This window comes from Drosophila pseudoobscura, chromosome 4 (genome assembly GCF_009870125.1).
Source record: "Drosophila pseudoobscura strain MV-25-SWS-2005 chromosome 4, UCI_Dpse_MV25, whole genome shotgun sequence".
Classification (NCBI taxonomy): domain Eukaryota; kingdom Metazoa; phylum Arthropoda; class Insecta; order Diptera; family Drosophilidae; genus Drosophila; species Drosophila pseudoobscura.
In genome coordinates, this window is record NC_046681.1 from 24,617,955 (window position 1) to 24,637,298 (window position 19,344).

The 19,344-nt window shown below is 45.0% G+C and overlaps 1 protein-coding gene and 1 long non-coding RNA gene across 2 annotated transcripts; one reads left to right on the forward strand and one right to left on the reverse strand.

Annotated features, from left to right (window-relative positions):
• The first annotated feature begins 232 nt into the window (after positions 1 to 232).
• LOC117184094 (uncharacterized) lies at positions 233 to 1,042 on the forward strand. The gene is made up of 2 exons (XR_004469296.1): positions 233 to 653; positions 738 to 1,042. It is a non-coding gene; the product is annotated as an uncharacterized lncRNA (long non-coding RNA).
• A 6,110-nt stretch (positions 1,043 to 7,152) lies between these two features.
• Positions 7,153 to 8,090, reverse strand: LOC6903049 (keratin, type I cytoskeletal 9). Its single transcript, XM_002132737.3, has 4 exons — positions 7,835 to 8,090; positions 7,584 to 7,780; positions 7,379 to 7,527; positions 7,153 to 7,320 (listed from the first exon to the last, which is right to left on the reverse strand). The coding sequence occupies exons 1-4, from the start codon at positions 7,928 to 7,930 to the stop codon at positions 7,265 to 7,267; spliced, it is 498 nt and encodes a 165-aa protein (XP_002132773.3). The 5' UTR covers positions 7,931 to 8,090; the 3' UTR covers positions 7,153 to 7,264.
• Between the last annotated feature and the right edge of the window lie 11,254 nt (positions 8,091 to 19,344).

Below are 19,344 nucleotides of genomic sequence, written 5' to 3' on the forward strand. Positions count from 1 at the left end.
TTGGTCAATCGCAAGGAATTTATCTTCAATCTGTTTAAAAGAAGAGAGTTCAAATCCTCAATTTTGGCCTATATTCTGGTAGCTCTTGTCTGGTAATTTGTGTCCTGAATACGAGACCGTTTTAACCTTGTTTTTGGTCTAAAGTTTGAGGAATTGTATATTTTATTTTATTTGTATTTTTATTTTATTCCTGCCGCTAAATCTTAGCTTGAAATATATTTCATTAGAGCCTTTTCGGCAACGTTGTGCCTTACTGGTGGTTCCATCTCCTATATGCCCCTCTGATGCCTCTTTCTTTGCCACCTGAAAACAATCCACAAACATCAGAAAAAAAGAAGAAGGAGAAACCATTGCAATTTGCGTACCGTTTGCCGGTGTCAAAGAGCTAGAATGAATTTAGCCGCGAAAGCAAATCAAATTCTAAATTCAAATTAAAACGTCGGGGGATTAATTGCGCACAATTAAAAGCAATGCCTAGTGGAAGCCAGAGCGGGATTTCTGGTCTCATTAAAACAGAGTTCAAGCAACTTTTGTGTAACCATAAAAATAGCAAAAACCGAACAAAAGGCGAAAGCCCAGGGAGGAGCAGGGCTCCGGCTCCAGCTCCAGCTCCGGCTCCGGCTCCGGGCCAAAATCAAACCATCAAAGTGTCGGTAATAGTTTCGGGTTGTAAAACTCACACGAACAATAAGTTAATCAATCTCAAATTTTAATTACAAAGTAACAACTTCCTTTAGCAATTTCAGGCGCGATGAACTCGACTCTGTCTCTGGTGGAGGGCGTCTCTCTCTCTGGCTCTGGCTCTGACTCTATCTCTGGCTCTGACTCTGTGGCTGTTCGAGTCTTTTGGTTAATGGGCATTCGGCGGCGCAATTTACATAAAAAACGCAGTCGCAGTCGCAGCCGCAGCCGCAGCCCAAGCGTCTCAAGGTGTGGGCCGACACATCCACCAGATACTCGCACTCACACTCGCTTTCCTAGTCAACATATTTTATGTAATTTGTCTTTGTTTCGTGTAATAAAACGAAAATAAAATTGTGAATCGCCCGCCGTGGACTGGGAAAAGGGTTTGGCAGAAGAGAGGAAGCCGGCTGGCTAGCAGCCGACGTCGACGGAACGTGAATGGGCAAGATAATGCTGGCTCTCACCCCCATTGATCATGAAAAATGGAACTCGCACAATGCCAGCGAACGAGCTGGAAATTTATTTGAATTTTATGCGGAGACTCTGGCCCCGGCCCCGGCCCCTGACCCCTGCCCCAGAGACCAGGCAGATGCACCGCCAGGATCACGATCAGGGCCCCTGTAATCCTTTGTTTCCCTTCAGCAGGTGACGGCCGCTGGTCAAAGGAAATCGATTAGTCGGCCAGTCGGCAAGGTGCAAAACAGATCCAAAACGGGGTGCCCCGAGCTTCTGACAAGTTTATTAACTTTCGGGCCTGAACCCCCAAATAAGCCGCCAACCGCCGAGTGCTGTCGCTGGGGCTGAATATTTCTGGTCAAAGTTTCGGCGCAAAGTCAAAAGCTTTTGTCAACATGAACACCACCCCCGCACAGACCACCCCGAGCACCCCAACCACCCCTCCTCCAAGGTGCGGTCGCAACCCTTTCGCTGGCGGAATCCCCCTGGGGGCCTTGGGGGGGCGCGTACGTGAGCAGTCCGCGGTGTTCTGTGGCCAGAATTTTGATGGGTTTGAGGCGGATTCTCGCTTGGCTTCTCTGCGGCAAAATCTGCGTAAACTTTGTCTTCACGGCTGTGCGAGAGGGTTCATTCTCGAGTTTACTTTATATCTTATTTGCTTATGAAATAAGATATTCGAGCAGCAGCCGCCGCAGCCCAATCCCCACTGAGGTGGCACGATTTATGCTGTGGTATGACCCTGCCTGCCGCCCGCCTCCCGCCCCCTGCCGCCTGTCTGGTTACTTTCGGTTTTATGTCCTGTTTATGAGATTGCCTGACATTTTTATGCAGTTCTCTGCTTTACGGCCAAAGGGTTGCCGCCTCCCCATTCAAATCGAATGAGTTATTGGATGGATTCGATTGTGGCAGAGTGTGGGGAAAATTGAATATGAAAGGGTTAGAATATTGCAGATATTACAGCGGGATTTAAGAGTAATACGAAAGGAAGTAATCTAGAGGAATAAATCAAGGAGCACATTCCTTATAGAGAGTGTTTCTTTCACACATCGAAAACCAAATCACAAACAATAGAGGCTCGGCCTGGAACTCAATCAACAGCAATTAAAGGAAATCCCAATGAAAGGACACACTAAAAGCGAGACAATAACAACAAGAATTGTGCCCACACCAGGGCGTTGTCCCCTCCCCAGGTCAGGGGGCAGTCATGGTCCAGTCTAGTCCATTCAGTGGCCAGGCCAGTAGGTGCACCTGGCTGGCTGGCTGGCTGGCTGACTGGCGTCAAAGCCGCCACCAATAAAAGTGGCCAACAAAAGCGAAAATTGGGAAAAAGATTCGAGTGTGGCGCGTGTCTGAACCCTTCGCCGACCGGCTGGCCGCCTGCGGTGGTGCCTCGAGCGAGGTGCCAACGGAAGGGACTCGAACAGAAATCATAGGAATCGCGCACTCAGGGCACTGGCCATTGTCTGGGCTGTTACAAATTGTTGTGGGCGTTCCAAATCCGCTTACGACTCGACCTCGACTCGCCTCCCTCTCTCTCTCTTTGGGCCAGGAATTTAATTTTGTGTGAGTTTTGATCGCATTTCATCTTGTGCTGGGTTTTTGAGCGTTAAATCGCCAAATCCTTCGTTAATTTTGACGTTTGTCTTTGTTCGAACGGAGCGAGGGTGTGGACTGATGATGACCAGCGGTCAGCGGATGGATGACCCGCACTAAGGGTGAACGCGAAGCCCGGAAGGAGCCGCACATGTGGGTGGATAGATGGATGGCTGGCTGGATGGCTGGACAGACTGCAATTGTCCATTCGGTTGAGATTAAAAATTTAATTCGAAATTAGCGCAATTGTTGGCATTGCTATTGCTCCCTTTTTTTCCCCGATCGATTCGGGTGAAAAGACAAATAAAATCGATGTCTGGTCTCGCAGGCAGCTGGCCCTGAATGATGGCAACAATTTCGTGATTACTTTTGTGCCCCCGCCACCCCACGCTCGAGTGCATTTTATGGTCATCAAAGAATGTTGCCTTTCGTTCGCCATCGATTTGATTTGGTCAGTCAAAAGTAAGGGTTTCCTTGGAGGTGGAGGAGGGGAAGCCAAGAGGTAGAGTAGGGAGAGGAGGTAGTGTCTGACTTTGTATCTAAATCCTACTCCAAAGAGGCAGTACTGCGGCTTCGATTGGTGACCCCGACAGCTTGAAGATGGAGCACGGCGGCTTTGACTGGTGACCCCGATTTCGCCAATTTGCATCTGATTTCTACCCCAAAGAGGGAGTACTGAGACTTGGTGACCCCAACAGCTCGAGGATGAGGCACTGACACGCTGATTTCGGGGTCACCAATATTGCAAATTTAGCAGATAATTCCTACTCCAAGGATTGATAGCTGAAACTACTTGGTGACCCCGACATTGCCAAATAGTAATCTCGAAAGAGTTTACCCCGAGATGTACACCTTTTAGAGCGAGAAAACTAACCCAGAGAGATGCAGATATCCAAAACATCTCAAATATCTTTCAATAAGACCATCAGAGATTACTCCCCCACCCCACAGGAAGCTGTCTCTTATTTCCCAAAGGCTGGACTCTGGACATATCAATCAACTGCTTAGAAATTAGAGCGGGGATAGGGTTTCGACCAGAGCATAGAAATAGGAACAGGGATGGATACCACGAAGAAGGGTGTGGGGTACGGGCCATGGGGGTGGGAAATGACCATAAAAGCCAAACAATGGCGTGTTAATGGCAACTTTAAACTGACACCACTCCACGCGAAGGTTAATCGCTTCCCTGCCGGACACTGGGCAACCGGGCACCCGGGCACCACCCGCTGGTATCTGGGTTAGGGTTTGGATTCGGGTTTTGGGCTAGGCACCGCCACCGACACCGCCAGCGGCACCCGACGGCGTCGCGTGATAAATGCAGCCAGCGCAGCGGGCGGACAGCGAATAGAGTTGTCAACTGGCGGCAGTATTTCAGAGTTGACACGGCCCATAGTCGGATAGTTTCGATTCGATTGCAGCTGAAATTCCACACACGAAACATGAAAAATGGCTCCCACGAGAGGCGGGAGGATTCTATGATTCAATTACGCTCAATAGAAATGTCACTGAAAAGTTTTCTGCATATTAATTGAATCGAAACAGAGGGTGGAAGAGGGAGAGGGGCAAGCCGGAAGCACTTGAATTGTCAATTGATTTTTGTGGTTTTTCAACAAAAATGTTGAACAAATTGTGCAAAAAATCCACTGGCACCATCACGCCCTTATCAACACCACGGGCGCCAGTGGCTCGTTTTTTATGTGCCACTGCCACTGCCACTGGCATAGCCCCCTGCCCCCCAGCCGTTGGCCAGGTGTGTGGCCGGCTAGTTGTTGTCGACTCTTCTTTGCTTTTGCATTAAACGGTTTGTTTTGCTAACCAAAGTGTTGATTTTATGGCCGACCACCGACGATACCGATGCCGATGCCAGCTATGATTTTTTCAGCAACTAGTTTCCGCCACGAAATACGAGCTACCGAAACACACGGTTAACATCTAACAGATATGCAGATATATCATTTCAATCTCTGCAATTTGCCATTGTTTCCAGACGGCCGTAAAACAATTTATATTCCCCTGCCATCGTTTTGATACGGCGGAATGCCGAAATGGCAGTTCTAGTGGGGATTTTTTGAAAGTAAAACCTTGAACAAAGAACAAGGATTACCTGGCAAATAGCCTTCACGAAGATTGAGAGGGATCTCCTCAGCAATGGGTTTGTTCCGAGCCACCTTATAGACACCCCAAAGGCCTTCCTTAATGAAGTATCCAAAGCCCTATGGGAGTTGGCAGTGGAAGAAGGTGTGATATATGGTCTTATATTCCCTATAGTTCCTTTTTTTAGAATTTATGTGAATTTTCACACGTGTCTGGCGGTGTTTTTGGGTGGAAATATCCTATAAACTCTCAACAAACCCTGATTTTTAATCGAATTTCTTTAAGAATACGATGTTCTTTCCTTGAACAACAATCTTAGGGATAAACTTTGTTGATCTAAAGCCATCTTAGGCTTGTTTTTGTAATGGAAAATCGATAAAACATCGCTTGGGAGACAGCTCTACCCCATTTTCCCCCTTTCTATTGTGATATCTGTAAGAAATCATGGCTTGTAGATTGATTACCTCATCAAACCAGCTAAAAGAAAAGGTTTTTAGTAGACAATACCCTCTATGGGACGGACGTACTCGCCATTACTTGACAGAGCCTTCCCCATAAACCCTTCATTACACGGCACTAAAGCCGAAGCCGAAGCCAAAGTCGGGGGCCATAAAAGCAACTACAACTAAAACCCCGAAAATAAAAACTCAATTTGAATTCAGAAACCACCAAAAAGTGGTGCGTGCTTAGGAGCCCCCCCCTGCCCCGGGATCCCCAAATTAAACCCCAACTCGAAACCGATGAGCTCGATAAAGCGACAAAAGCGGTCTAGAAAATAAATTAAAAATACATTTTTACGTAAATGTGGCACATTAAAAGGCGACTCGAGGAAAGCACATAATAAATATAAAAACACAATTAAATAAGTGCATGGAAAAAAACGAGGAGAAACTGAAACAGAAATACAAAATAGACGAATTCGACAAACAACAAGAAATGCCCCACTACTGGACGGGCAGGGGAGCACTCTATGGTTTAAGGGGTCTATGGGTGTACGAGTCCACAGGAGAGAGGAGGTTCTGGGGTACAATATAGTCAGGGAAGCCTCGGGCTTGATAGGATCCCTTGATGGGAGCCCTTGCCAATTCCCGAAAAATGAATAGCAGGCCTCGTTTGAGTAGAACTTTTCTTCATTTAAAGGATCTTTTCGGAGCCACCGCTTTCCATGGGTTCTAGGATGTGTCCTATAGTCTCTTCTTGTATCTTCTAGAGAGCTTGGATCTCCTAAATTATCATTTTATTCGCCTCCTTAAATCATATATTGTATGGCATTGCTTCTTGGCTTCTTTTTCTTGGCCTTAGGCAGTCGGAATCGCCCTCGAAGGCAGCTCATCATTGGATATAATCAATATACCCAAGGAAAACTTGTCAAATTTCTTGGATTCCCACTTTCAGCACCTTCCAAGCACCCTTATTCCTTTGTCCTAAGCCGTGCCCAAGCTCCTATTCACACCGAAATGCCCAACTTTGGTCAATGCCCCGCCCCGAACCCCGCCCCCCGCTGAGACAAAAGAGGTGTAAAGACCTCGACTCGGCTCGAGAAATGTTAATGTAAATTTCAATTGTTTTAATTTATTTTGTGACCCCTTTGTCACGGACTAACTTAATGCTACGAGTGTATATTCTATAAAGAAAGAAATAAAACTGAATTAAAATGAAAACACGAAAGTGCTGGGGCTCTATTCTTGCCCCAAGACGTGACTGGCATACCACCCGGGGCCCGGGGCCCGGGGCCCATGGATCTAGTGTTCCCGAATATATCTGGAGCACAACGAATGCTCTCATAACCAGGGAATAGTTGACTGAACTTTGGGGCACTCCGTCCCACTCCACCCCCAACAAAAAACAGCGGAAAAATGCATCCGAATGTTCGATGAAAAATGTCTTTGGTTTACCATTAATCCAGTGCCCAGATCCGGGGCGACAGATCATTACACACGCGCGTTTTGGGGCCATTCGTTGTACATAAGTGTATGTAAATTTATTAATAAAAACTCCCCCAAAAAAAACAGGGAAAAAACGGCAGAGAGTGGCAGGGGCACGTGATCGGCGGAGGGCCGTGCAGTTGTTCTCTGGCTGTAATTTATAGGCCCGTTCCCAAATGACATGCTAACTAATAGTATCATCATAATTTATACATACAAAATGCATTGCTTATGTAATTTATGCGCTCACCCCAGCCCCAGCCCGGTCCCTCCCCTGAGCCACCCCAGCATTGATTTCCATGCTGACAGAGGTCACGGCACCCGGCACACGGCACCCGGCAAAGGTCAGCCCTCGACCCCCGCCTGCCTTTGAATTAAACGGTCAATAATGTGGATAATATTTTGATATATTTGAAGTCTCTTTATTTCGATCTATACGGTACGTTTTGTTTTTAAGCCAAATTTCAATATGCCAAAACTTTTTGAAGGGATTTTTGGAGCGGAAATGGAACTTAGAACCAGCTAGTGCCGTTGTTCTGGCCCCGTGCCGTGCTGGGCTCGCCCAGACCTGCCCGGGGAAGAGAAGGGACTCAGTGAGGAAGCCAAGATCGGGCCACAAGACTCACCATTGGCTCGGCCAGAGCCGTTGCCGCGGCGACCGGAGTAGCCGCCTTGCATTCGAGGGGCCACATTCCTGCCGCCACCCATGCCGTTGCCCATGTCGCTGCCCATGCCGTGACCCATGCCGTGACCACCGCCGTGCATCATGGAACCACTAGAGAGGCATAGATGGTTACTCAATGGAGGATTACAGAGAGGATCTGCACTTACTGGCCGCCCGCTGGCTGGTGGGAGAAACTCCCACCCGAGGGACCGTAGTTTCCGTATTTGGACATCATCGAGTTGTTGAAGTCTGCAAAAAGATCCGGCGGCGATCCAAACTGGCCCTGTCCCTGGCCGGACATGCCCGGCTGCTGGTAGCTGTGTTGGTTCTGGTTGGAATGCAGCCACTGGCGGCCCCCATGGTTCTGCAAAGAGAGGTCAAACCTTCGGCATGGAGGCTGGAGTCGGCCAGGACTCACCTGCGAGTAGTTGGACATGCCCCCTTGGCCGTGACCTGCCCCACCGTGGCTGTACTCCCAGCCGAATTCGGGCGCATTATAGTTTCCGTTCTCCATATCGAATTTTGTTTTACCGCAAAATAAAATTTTTGGAAAAACTGGAAAAATAAATTTGTTTGTTTCGGAAAAATTTGGAAATAAAATTTACTTTTTGGTTTTTTTTTTCTACCGAGATGTTGCCAGAACGACTGCCTAAATCGGAATGAAAATTTCCCAGTTTTTTGCCAGAGCATTGACGAGTTTTTACAAAAGCCAGAAATCAAGGAGGACTAGATCTCATAGAAAAGAGGATTTAGTGGGATTTTAGTTTTGGGGTGGAGTTGGCTTTGCTTTGGCTTTCAGTGGGGAAGTCGTAGATATTTCCAAATCCCTGAAAAACCCCCCGACTTGATTGACTTTTTCCACGTCTTTGGGCTTTGGGGAATATGAATATTATTAATTATCAGTTTTCCCACAGAAACACACAGCGGGAGCCATTAGATACATGTTTTATGGCCAATAAACAGCCCACTTATTAACGGCATTTAAAAGCAGTTATGGGAATTTATTGAATTAGTCAATTAGGTGGCCGGCTCTCTGATTTATGGAATTAATATTTGTTTATAAATATTGTTTAATGGCTTGGGCACTACTTAATGCGATTGTACCAATAAATATATTTGTTATAAAATAGACATTTAATGGTGGAAGAGCACCTTCCACCTGTACAGCACTCCGCAGGCCGCACAGCTGTGTATCTGTATCTGTATCTGCTGTATCTGTATCTGCTGTGGCAAAACCTGTTCTTCCCTATCGATATTATTTATGTGTTTTGCTGTCGCTGGCAACAAAGCCCAAAGGCTGACCTACAAAGGAACTCAAGACAATGCCCGATGACCTCATAAACTGTCTCGTTATGAGGTTCATAAACATATTATGGCTTCATATTCATAATGCCATTGAGGCTAAGTAGGGATATGTCCTTGGCAGGGATTGATACCTGCCCTGACAAAAAAAATGTATCTCAAGAGCCTGCAGATTTATGAGCTGCTTTGCTTTTTAGCAGCAATTTAAAATCCATAAAATATTTGATGTTTTTCCCAACTCAAAACAAGGCATCACTGGCTCCACATCCTCCCCCCAAGGCCTAATCCCGTTTTATGGCCTTCGTGCGGTTTTGGGCCATAAAATTGTTTTGTCACCTGTTGAAAACATTTTTTATGTTTAATTGAAAAAACAAAAATCCCTCGTGTGTTTTTCCTGCCGCATTTTTCCAGACTATTTTTAGCCCCAAAGCAACGTGGGGGAAATATGAAAATGTCCAGCCTAATTGCTCTCAATTAGCACCTTCAGCATTGAGGCCGGGCCTCGGCAAGGCGATTTGTCAGATGCCCGAGAAACCCCTAATGCCCCGAGAAACATTTTGATTTATCAACTCTTTTTATATTCCACACACGAGTGCATCTGTCAGAGGTGGAGGGAGGTGGAGGGAGGACCCCGAAATAGACGCCCGAGTCATCGGAGTCATCTGCATTAAGATCCGACAGCGACAACACTCGAAACGATTTAACTCTTTGACCCCGCCCACTCGTCGAACATATACCCCAGCCCTAAACCGATCCGAACCGAACGGATCCGACATGCGAGGGCCTATTAAAAAAATTGTTTATGAAAACAAACATTTTCGAGGCAATTAATCATCGGCACGGCACGGCACGGCGCATGGGGGGAACTGCAGCTCCTTCTGTACCCCTTCTGTACCCCTTCTCTGCCCCAAGCCTCCGATGATGATGATGATGATGATGGGCTCCACATCCCTCCATCTTCGGTAGCCGTCTGCAGCGTTTGAGTGCCTCCAATTTTCATTTGGAAATCGTTTTATGGCCCCAACACTGGGGCCGTGGGGGAGTGTTAAATGTCTGCCAATTAGTGTTGCTTGTTGCCGATCGTTCCCCTAATTGGCTAAAATATGAAATGCCTTTCGCTTAATCGCCCAAATAAATCGCCCTCGATCACATCACATAGTGGGAGGTGCGTGGATCTTGGGTACTAGACGATGGCTGGGGGGTCTGCCTGGTAACAGCTTGGTTTGAATGGAACTAGAATGATTATTGGATTTAGGAGGAGATTGTAGAAGGCGAAACAAAGTGGGAGGAACCTTAAAGGAATTATAGAAGTCGAAAAGAGGCCTTGGATTGATGATGAGCGGATGAGGAGCTCAATTGTTACCAGAAGTACAGTCTAGTCGTCGTCCTATAGCAAAGCGAGTGAGCCCGGGGTAGGCGCACAAGCTAGGCGAGCTCGTAGGGGCTTGTCTCTTGGTTTTGAAGAGTTTAGAACCCCTTTAAATAAGTTTATATCGCTTAATAGAAGATATCCTTTGGAGGAACTATACATCGAACGTGAAATGGGATATACTACAATGGAACCCTGAAGATCTTGGCAGATCAGAGAGCAACTATTGACCTACGCTGGAATAAGCGATAAAAAGGAACATTGCAGGAGAGTAAAAACTAGGAATATGCTCTATAATAATAAAACTGGGGGACATCCCATCAAAGAATAAGCTTTAGACCGCAAACTTTAACCCTTTTGTTGAGGATTATGATATAGGTGGACAGAATAGTCCATATGGCTTATAAGAAGGTTGCTACAGAACAGAATATATTGTTCTTTCTATTGTAAAAGGGCTGTTCCTGGCAAGTAAATATGTGCTATATTTGTATCAGAGCTCTTCCTTATTGAGTTATTAGATTCTCCCCAACAATTGAGATATTTTTAAATCACTTATGCCACGATTATGCCTCGAAATGATATCATGTGGGACTCTGACTGTGGTGCTCTCAGCCTCTAAGCTGTGGCATCATTAGGATCACATTTATTGGGTTCGGATGTGACAGGACCCACTCATTGATGCGCCATAGATGGGACATTAATTTTCGCTGGAAATTGGCTGCAGCTTGGCCTGGTTTAATGTCCCGAAAGGACACACTGGCGTACGGGTCATCTGTCAGAGTGGCAAAAGGTCGACTCGATATTGATTTCACAGTACACAGTTATTGCTCTGCTGACAAAGCGTCGCTTTCGAATGAAATGTGTGTAATATTTCAATTTTTGAGCCACGGTCAAGGGGGAGGAGAGGCAGAGGCCAGCCCCTTCCTGCGGGAGAGCGAGAGAGAGGGAGAGAGAGTTGTCACCAAATGCGAACATGACAGAATTTAAACTGCCTGACCTCTGGTCAGTCGACGGCCACACCCCCCTTTCATTAGACCTGGGCCACCACAGGGCACCACCTCCATTGTCTACTGTCCATTGTCGTCCAGGTCCAGGTCCCGGATCGGGTTTATTGTTATTGTTATTATTCGAAAGTGTTCCCTGCAACTGTCAAACGGAAGTATTTCGGTCTTTTGTTGCTGCACTTCTATGGTGCGGGTCCTGGGACCCATTGAACCCTGGCACGCGCCACCGAGGAGGAGGACGGACGACGCCTCTGCCCCTGCCTCGAGGCTAATGACGAGGCCCGACCGACACGACGGAAGCCCGCTCAAGTGCCCCTTAAAATTGTCCCATTCAGCATCCCCCAATTGTCGAAGGAGTCAACTATGTATCTGTCCATCTGTGGGTGGATATGTATCTCTGTATCTGTGTGAATCATAAAGACGGGGCTAAATGATGCAAGGAATGCCCCTTCGCTAGTTGTTGTTGCTGGCACATGACAGCCAGCCGAAAAACCAATAAATGTTCGCAAATTTATTGCTTTTCATTCAAAAATTACTTTTGTTTGTTTCGGTTTTTCATCGAAATCCATCCATCCAACCCCTCAAGGATATTTGTGCCGGACAGGACATCAGTTTTTATATCGAAAATGGCCATAAACAACGAAGAACCAGTGAAATGTGGCTACAAAATTGCAATCTTTGAGATACAGGGCGGCCAGAGGCGGGGTCGGAGGCAAGTTTTTGGGGAGCTTAAGGGGAATATGTATCTTGAAAGTGTTTAAGATACAAATATGGCAGGGAGATGGCATCGAAAGATACAGTACTAAAAGATTCTTTATTGCAGACTTGTTCTAGGAATGATCCCATCGTATCCTATCCATTGATGACCCTCCAAAGTGGTCTTTATTCCCTATAGAACCGATAGCTGGCTTTTCCTTCAAACTGCCACCGTTCCAAGGGAGAAAAGTCGTAGGACTGCTTCCTGCGGGCGCTTCCCGTCTCCTCTTCCATCCCCCCCCTGTGGCAGGGCTACCCCCACCTCCGCCCTTCTTTCCGTTCCAGCAACAAAAACCAACACCAGGCCAACTGTCAACGCATTGTCAATTCTATTTTTATGTTTTATGTTTTTTTTTTTTTGTTTTTCGTTTTCCCTTTGTTTTCATTTTCATTTATGTTTTCTTGTGTTTTGCTCTCGTTCTCATTCTCATTCTCGTTTTGGCGTGGCTTCCGCTGCGCTTCATTTGGTTTCGTCTCCTCAAGCGGTTGTCGCCTGTCGAAAGGCCCTGCAGTCCGCTCTACACTGAGAAAAAAAAGTAGACAGTGAGACAATGAAGACACGTATAATGGTAAAGGGGTTTCCTCCTTAAACCAGATATTATTGTGGATTTTTAAGGATAATATTTAAATTAAATAATTTGAAAATTCCCTTTTTTGGGACTTTCAACTTTTCTTATAGCCAAGATATTATTACAAAATAAATTGTTTATTATAGGGTTATAAAAAATATAAATATATTATATTATTTTATATATTTAAATATTATATATTATTTTAAATATTTTTATGTTATTATAAAAAATATTAATTGAATTATATATAATATTTAATATTTATATATGATTATGCAAAATATAAAAATATATAATAAAATAGAAAATAGAATAAATATATATAAACGTTGATTCCATTTCCAAATCGCATCTCACACATTTCTTTCTCTCAGTGCACCCATGCCGCCTACCTTCCATTCTTTTCTGTTTTTTAATATTCGAGTGTAATATTTCAGTTTTTTTCTCGGTTCTCTTTTTGGGCCCTGCCCCTGCCCCGTGCCCCTGCCGCCGTCGAGTGTTGACAATTTGTTGGTTGTTTTGGAGAACCGCTAAATAGCTACAAATTTATGAGCGTAAATAGCCGGCGTAAATCAATTTTTAATGCATTTCCATTTCCCTTCTGCGGCGGCCCAAAATGTCAGCATTAAATTGATGCGCGGCCCCCAGTTATGTAAACGAGCAAATGTTTATCGAGTGGCATCTGTATTGTTCCCTATATCCACAGGGACACTCGTATGCACATATCTGGGCGGATCCTTGGACAGTTTTATGTCTAATTTTGGTTGACTGCATCTTTCAGGTGTCGATGCCATTACTGCACCATCCAGTGGCCCGTGTGATACCAGCGGAAGGCCAAACCCAGCCCTTCTACCGACCAACCGACCGAGGTGGGCTGCCGCATGACGCGCGGCGTGCAAGCAAGCTCATAGGAAGAACATATCACCATTGAAGCTCCGATTTGTTGTACTTTCTGATGCCTTTCTTTGAGGTTTACCAGCCGGAAGGAAAAAAAGGCATGTCCGACATATAATGCATGTTCAAAATGGTAAGAAACTCAGTTTAGATCTTGTTAAAGGCAGCTGCCATCGATGAACTCCTCAATCTTCTACTGCAGAAGGTCGATGGACACCTTCTCATCCTCAATGAAGCAGCAATGAAGCAATGATCTGCAGCTTTTGAATGCCATAAGGCTATGGGGCACCAATTTGGATGCGTCCCACAGCAGTTCCTACATTTCCATGGTATGGATATTGTTCTCCATCTCCTTCAAGTCGGTCTCATCATTCCATGGCTTGCCATCGAGCATCCCAAGTGGTATATCCGTAACCGGGACATTGCCAAAGACCTTAACGTCCCTCTTGTTGGTATTGTTACCCAGAAACAGGCGAAGAGTCATATTTGCAAGTTCAGAAGGTACCCGTCTTGCGAGACCTAGATACCGGCCAGAATACACCCAGTCGACCTGCCCACCAGGATGATCTAAGCAGACCTCTACCTAAGAAAATCGTGCACCAAAGAAGTGTGGCTCTTATCCTTTGGTAGGACTGAATTCCACCCCTAATGGCCCACCAATTATGAAGAACTCCATCGATTGCCGTCACTCGGTGTATCTGTAAATTACTCATGTCCCTGCATGCCTCATGGACGATTACGAGTGCGAGTACGAGTGTATCTGTAGTAGCTGTAAATTTGCATTTGCACAGATATCCCTATGCCATATCGCACTTATCCCTTGGTGCATTTGTGTGTCGCATTTGTCGCATGTTCGGTTGCAGCTTTTCCATCAAATCCAATTTAATACGCTTAAGTTCTTACTTTTTTTTTTGTTTTTCCTCCTTTGCCCTACGTGTGTGTGTGTGTGTGTGTGGCATGCCCCTGCCTGCTGCTCTTTCAATTTAATGTTATCGATTTTTAATTTTCCTATTTGAACTTTTTTTTTCTTTCTTTCTTTTTTTTTGCTTTTTCTGCAGACTTTGAGTATTTTTCGTGTTCTATGTGGGTATTAATGTGAATTATAGGGTGTTCCCCCGCCCCCCCAGCCCCACCACCTGCTACCTGTATGTGGTAGCTCCACCACCCCCAAACCCCAGCCCCAGCCCAACCCCTAGCCCCCAATGCAATAAGAATAGTTAAGGCTTGTAATTTAATCGCATTTGTATCGATGCTTTTTGTTTTTCCATTTTCATTTCCATTTCCTTTGTCTCGTTTCAATTTAGTAACTATTTTTGTTGTTGTTGTTGCTTTTGTTGTTTCCTTTTCAGTCGCAATTCGAATTAAATTCAAGGCGTGGAAAAATAGTCACACAAATGTGGGTATCATTTACACACACACACACACACGATAACATATATACATATGTATATATGATATATACATAAACAAGCATTTATATGGAGGGGGGAGGGGGCTCCACCCACCCATGAGGAAGCCATACAGATGATTCCGTTGTGGCCCCGAACTGAGTTGAATTTTCATTCGTTATCGATATTGTTTGCTCTCCCTCCCTTTGCCCCTCCGCCCCCTCTGCCAGGGCGGGTAATTAACGCTTTTGTGCTGGAAAATATCAAATAAAAGCCCAGTATTTCTAGAACTTTTTTGCCAAAGGCTAATTGGATTTGCGGCGGCCAAGATGCCAACCGCTCGAAACTAAACCAAAAAAAGGGGGAATATGTAGAACGGGAGCCCGGACGGGGCCCCACACAGGCCAATATGGCCCTTAGTTAGCCGGAGAGGGGGTCTGAACCGTCGAGGTAGTGTTTAGGGGACTTTAAAGTCCTCAAGAATCAAGGTGGAGGCATCTTCCAGTGATGCCAGGTATTTTCTCCTTGCTCTTAAGAGAGATGTTTCAGGGTACTAAACCGATGGATTTTACATAAATAAACAATACAATGATCGTTTGAAAACTCTTCCATTTCCATTTCAGTCCATTTCCCCCCCACCAATCAGCCAAGAATTCATGGATCGCGGCCTCCTCGTTTGGGCAGTGCCCTCCCTCTATAAATGACGTCAAAAATATTTCACGCTTTAATTAAAAATCGAAATTGAACTGCCAATAAAATGTTTGTTAACCAACATGACCGCATCTGTTAAGGTCCGCGGAAGGGGAGCGCCTCTGCCTCCGGTGCCACCGATGCCCCTGATGCCTCCGATGCCTCCCTGTCGGCTGTGTGCAATGGAGAGTGTCCGGAGCTCGGTAGCAGCCAATGTCCGTGACGGATGCCGTATACCTCCCTCTGTTGCTCTTTATCAAAAATTTGATAAAAAGCCGAGAGCCAATAAATTAAATGTATAAATTCATTAAATGAAATTCATTTTTATTGTTTCAGAGCCAGAGACAGAGCCCAGCTGACGTATCTGTGTGTAGGTGTATGCTTTGTGTGTGTGTGTGTGGATATTAAAAAACCATCAGCGTGTCAATATGTAATTTGTGTCGTCAATGCTCTCTTTCTCTCTCAAATAGAACATAAATTAAATATCAATAAAGAGAGGGGACCGGGGACCGGGGACCGGGGGCCGAACAGCTGGTGCGATGAAACAGTTTTTCCGCCGTACCGCCGTCGGAGATCTGTGATCTGAGAATTTGATTTGCTCTCTAGCCGGGAAACTTCTCAGCCTCAGTGTGGACAAAGGCAGCCCTCCTCGATGGCTACTGTTGCCCCGAGCACGCACTCGTGGAAAGTTGGCTAAAAAGTGCCTCGGGGTTGGACGATCTACGATCTGAGGACTCAATCTCGGATCGTGTGCAATCAACCGCAATTTGTTGAACAAAAGCCAAGACGTGGAGCGGATGACGCATGACGGATGAAACGTTGTTTGTGCAACCTAATGAAATGTGTTTTGTGCGGAGGATCAGCAAGGATCGCAAGAAATTTGTCAACCGAGTTCATTAAGCCGGTCCTGGGTCTCCTCTCCTCGGGCCCCGACCATTAAATACCAATCTGTCCTCTGTCGTCTGCCTTGTCGCCGCTCTTTGATGCTTTCGGAAATTATTAAGGATTTATTATGATTATTATATTAAGAGCACAGCATGTGTGCCCAAAACCGCTCCGAACCGTACAGAACAATGAATGAATGGAGTCCCCAGATGGGACCTGTACCTGGGGCTATCATTATTAGGGATTTCGATTTGTCAGCAAAGACCAAAATATTATTTTACATATCAATTATTTCATTGTTCCCTCGTCTTGTTCTTCGTCTTCTTTGTCTCGTTTCCCAAATGACAATTTTCGAAAAATTTGCCGAAAATCCTACGATTTTTCACTAATTGTTTTCTTGGTTTTTTTGATTTGAAATTTGATATTTTTCATGTATTTAATTTATGGTTGAAATGCGGGAAATTTGTTTTCCGGAAAAGCGCAAATCGTCGCATATCGATTACTGAGATCCAATAAATTGTAGACCAAAAAAAAATAATTGGTTTATAATAGACAATATGTCATTGCCTATAAAGCGGCTTGTGGGTGGCTAAAGTGAGGGATGGACTGTACTCTTAGACAGGGGGGATTCGGGGAATATTCGGGGAATTCTTCTTGGTCTGTCAATGATTAAATGGAGTGGAGATTGAGGCGGAGAACAGGCTGGAATTGTGGGAGGAATGTCCTCAAAAGTCTCCTCAATCTGCTCAATTTTGTCATCTTTTTAATCCCAACAAGCCACTGGATATCCCCCAAATCCCCATGTATCTTTTATGCCCCTTCAAAATGGTTTCTCTCATTCTCCCGCTCTCTTAAAAATCGTATAATAAAATGGTATTCATCTGAAGCAAATACCAAATGCAGGTAACGTTCTCGACTCGTTTAATGAGAACATTAAAAAGATATCAGAAATGCGTCAAAACTCGTCCGCCTTTCACTCCACTCCCCGCCCAAGAAAAACACCCACGAACTGCCGCTGGGAATGGAAAACCTATGCCATGGCAGAACTTTCATTAGGCATGCAAAGCGTGTGTCCAAGTTTAATTTCAATCAAAATCCAAATTATTTGAAAATCAAATAAAAATCTGGAAAAATTGAGGCACTCGCTCGCGCATTCTAAACAGGAAGGGGGTGCCCTTTGGGGCACAGATTGTGTGTGAAGCGGCACATAAACTATTTCACATCTCTTTGGCGGTGTCTCAGTCTCAGTCCCAGTCCCAGTCTCAGTTCTGGGGCTTCCTTTTATGGTGGGCTGGGAAATATGGCGGAGAGTCTTTTCAGATATGTCAGCAGTATCTTTTTGAGTTTTCGCTGCCTTCAGAGCATTTTGAGTAGCCGTAAATGGTCCAAGATCACACATATCTATGGAAAATTGTTGGTGAGGCTTTTCTGGGTATGTTTTCGCCTGGGATTTGCGAGTGACAGCCTTCTGCTGGTGGCACACGGGGCACTTGATGTTGCATCGCCCCTTGAAAGATGCACGCATTGAATATCCATATTCAGAATAATGTTAAAAACCAGAAGACATCTAATTTACCTTGAAATATCTATAAAATGTGTGAATTCCATTAAAGTGCTTCAGTTTCTATTTTTTAATCAAATGATTAAATATTTAAATTTAATTGAAATTTAATTAAATGGATTTCTGGGTTTGATTTAATAAATATTTCGTAGCGTGGACATTTTTTCTATTATTTTTATAATTAGTAGCTAATTTTGTTAAGAATTAATGTCTCTAAAGAACTAGCTCCAAAAAACAAAACAATATCATACAAAATACCTTCTTTTTATAGGGGTAAAGATTGTAGAAAACTTCAACTTGGGGTCGCTAAATCTTCAGGTGTATTCATTCCATTGACACGAATCCGAAAACCTGTGAAAGGTCGCCATATCTTCAGATATATCAACTGTCTAGACACGCATCAAAAAACCTGTGAAAGGTTGTACCATTCTCCATTTAATCCCCCAATTTTTACAGATATCCGCGCTGAAAAAATAATAAATTGCTGTTAAAGAATTTTTAAAAAATATTTCGCGGGTATATGGCAAAATCCAAGTATGAGGAAGGGATCTAATCTCAAATTCCTCCAAAATAATACTCCATTTTGCCACATCTTCTGTCTGGTACTCATCGAAATTCATCTCCAACTTTATGGCCCCATGTATATGGCGCAGCAATGCATACTAAATCCTCTTCGTTAGAGTTATCAATCTTCCCCTTATGGAAGTTTGAGCCAGAAGCGGGTTTAATGAGCCAGACACAGGCAATATTCATCCCCGAAATGATTCGAAACAAGTGAATGACAAGTGCGACGAGGATGAGTACACCCACTCGCATTCATTCGTTCATTTCAAGGCGTAAAAGCTTTTTTCTGCCAGGCATGCAAATTTTATTACGCCATTGTGCATACAGAGTCTCCCCCCCCCCCACACCCCCCTCCGCACATCATCGAGCCAGTCCATAATTATGTATTTATGCAAATGTCGATGGGAGCGAGACGCAGAGACCTGGGAGGGGAGGCCGCTCGTCGCATCATTTACCATTTACGAAATTGTTTAATTCAATTAAATAATTATGCATATGTTTTGCCGACACGCATGACACCCAACCACCACCCAGCACCACCCTGCACCCTCATGGGTGTCGCATTAAAAAACTGAGCCACCCTCGCACCAACAATAAACTTTTCCAGGGTTTTGGGTGGTTGACGGGGGGCGGGGGGGTCTTAAGCGCACTCCACTCCTGTCTGGAGGGGCGGTGAAGCGTATGCGGGCGGCAGGATTCCATCAGCTCAAATGGAACTTTTATGCGCGGATTTGCAGAGAAAGTTTTATCGAGCAAACCGAGAGGAGGGTGGAGGGAGGAGGGGAGAGGAGCTCTGTGGGAACAATTAGATCTCGAAGACCAGCTCTCGGCTTTATGACAGAAACATATCCCAAATAGAGACATTCATAATCTCCTTATAATCCGAAATGAGAAACCAGCTACTCGGAAAAATTGTCACAGCATCGGCATCGGGAAAAAACAG

Bases quoted from the DNA above. Each gene is read 5' to 3' on its own strand.
- LOC6903049 (XM_002132737.3), bottom strand. From the start codon at position 7,930: ATGGAGAACGGAAACTATAATGCGCCCGAATTCGGCTGGGAGTACAGC. The intron at 7,781-7,834 runs GTGAGTCCTGGC...CTCTCTTTGCAG, and splicing joins GCATGTCCAACTACTCGCAG to AACCATGGGGGCCGCCAGTG. The intron at 7,528-7,583 runs GTAAGTGCAGAT...ATGCCTCTCTAG, and splicing joins CACCAGCCAGCGGGCGGCCA to TGGTTCCATGATGCACGGCG.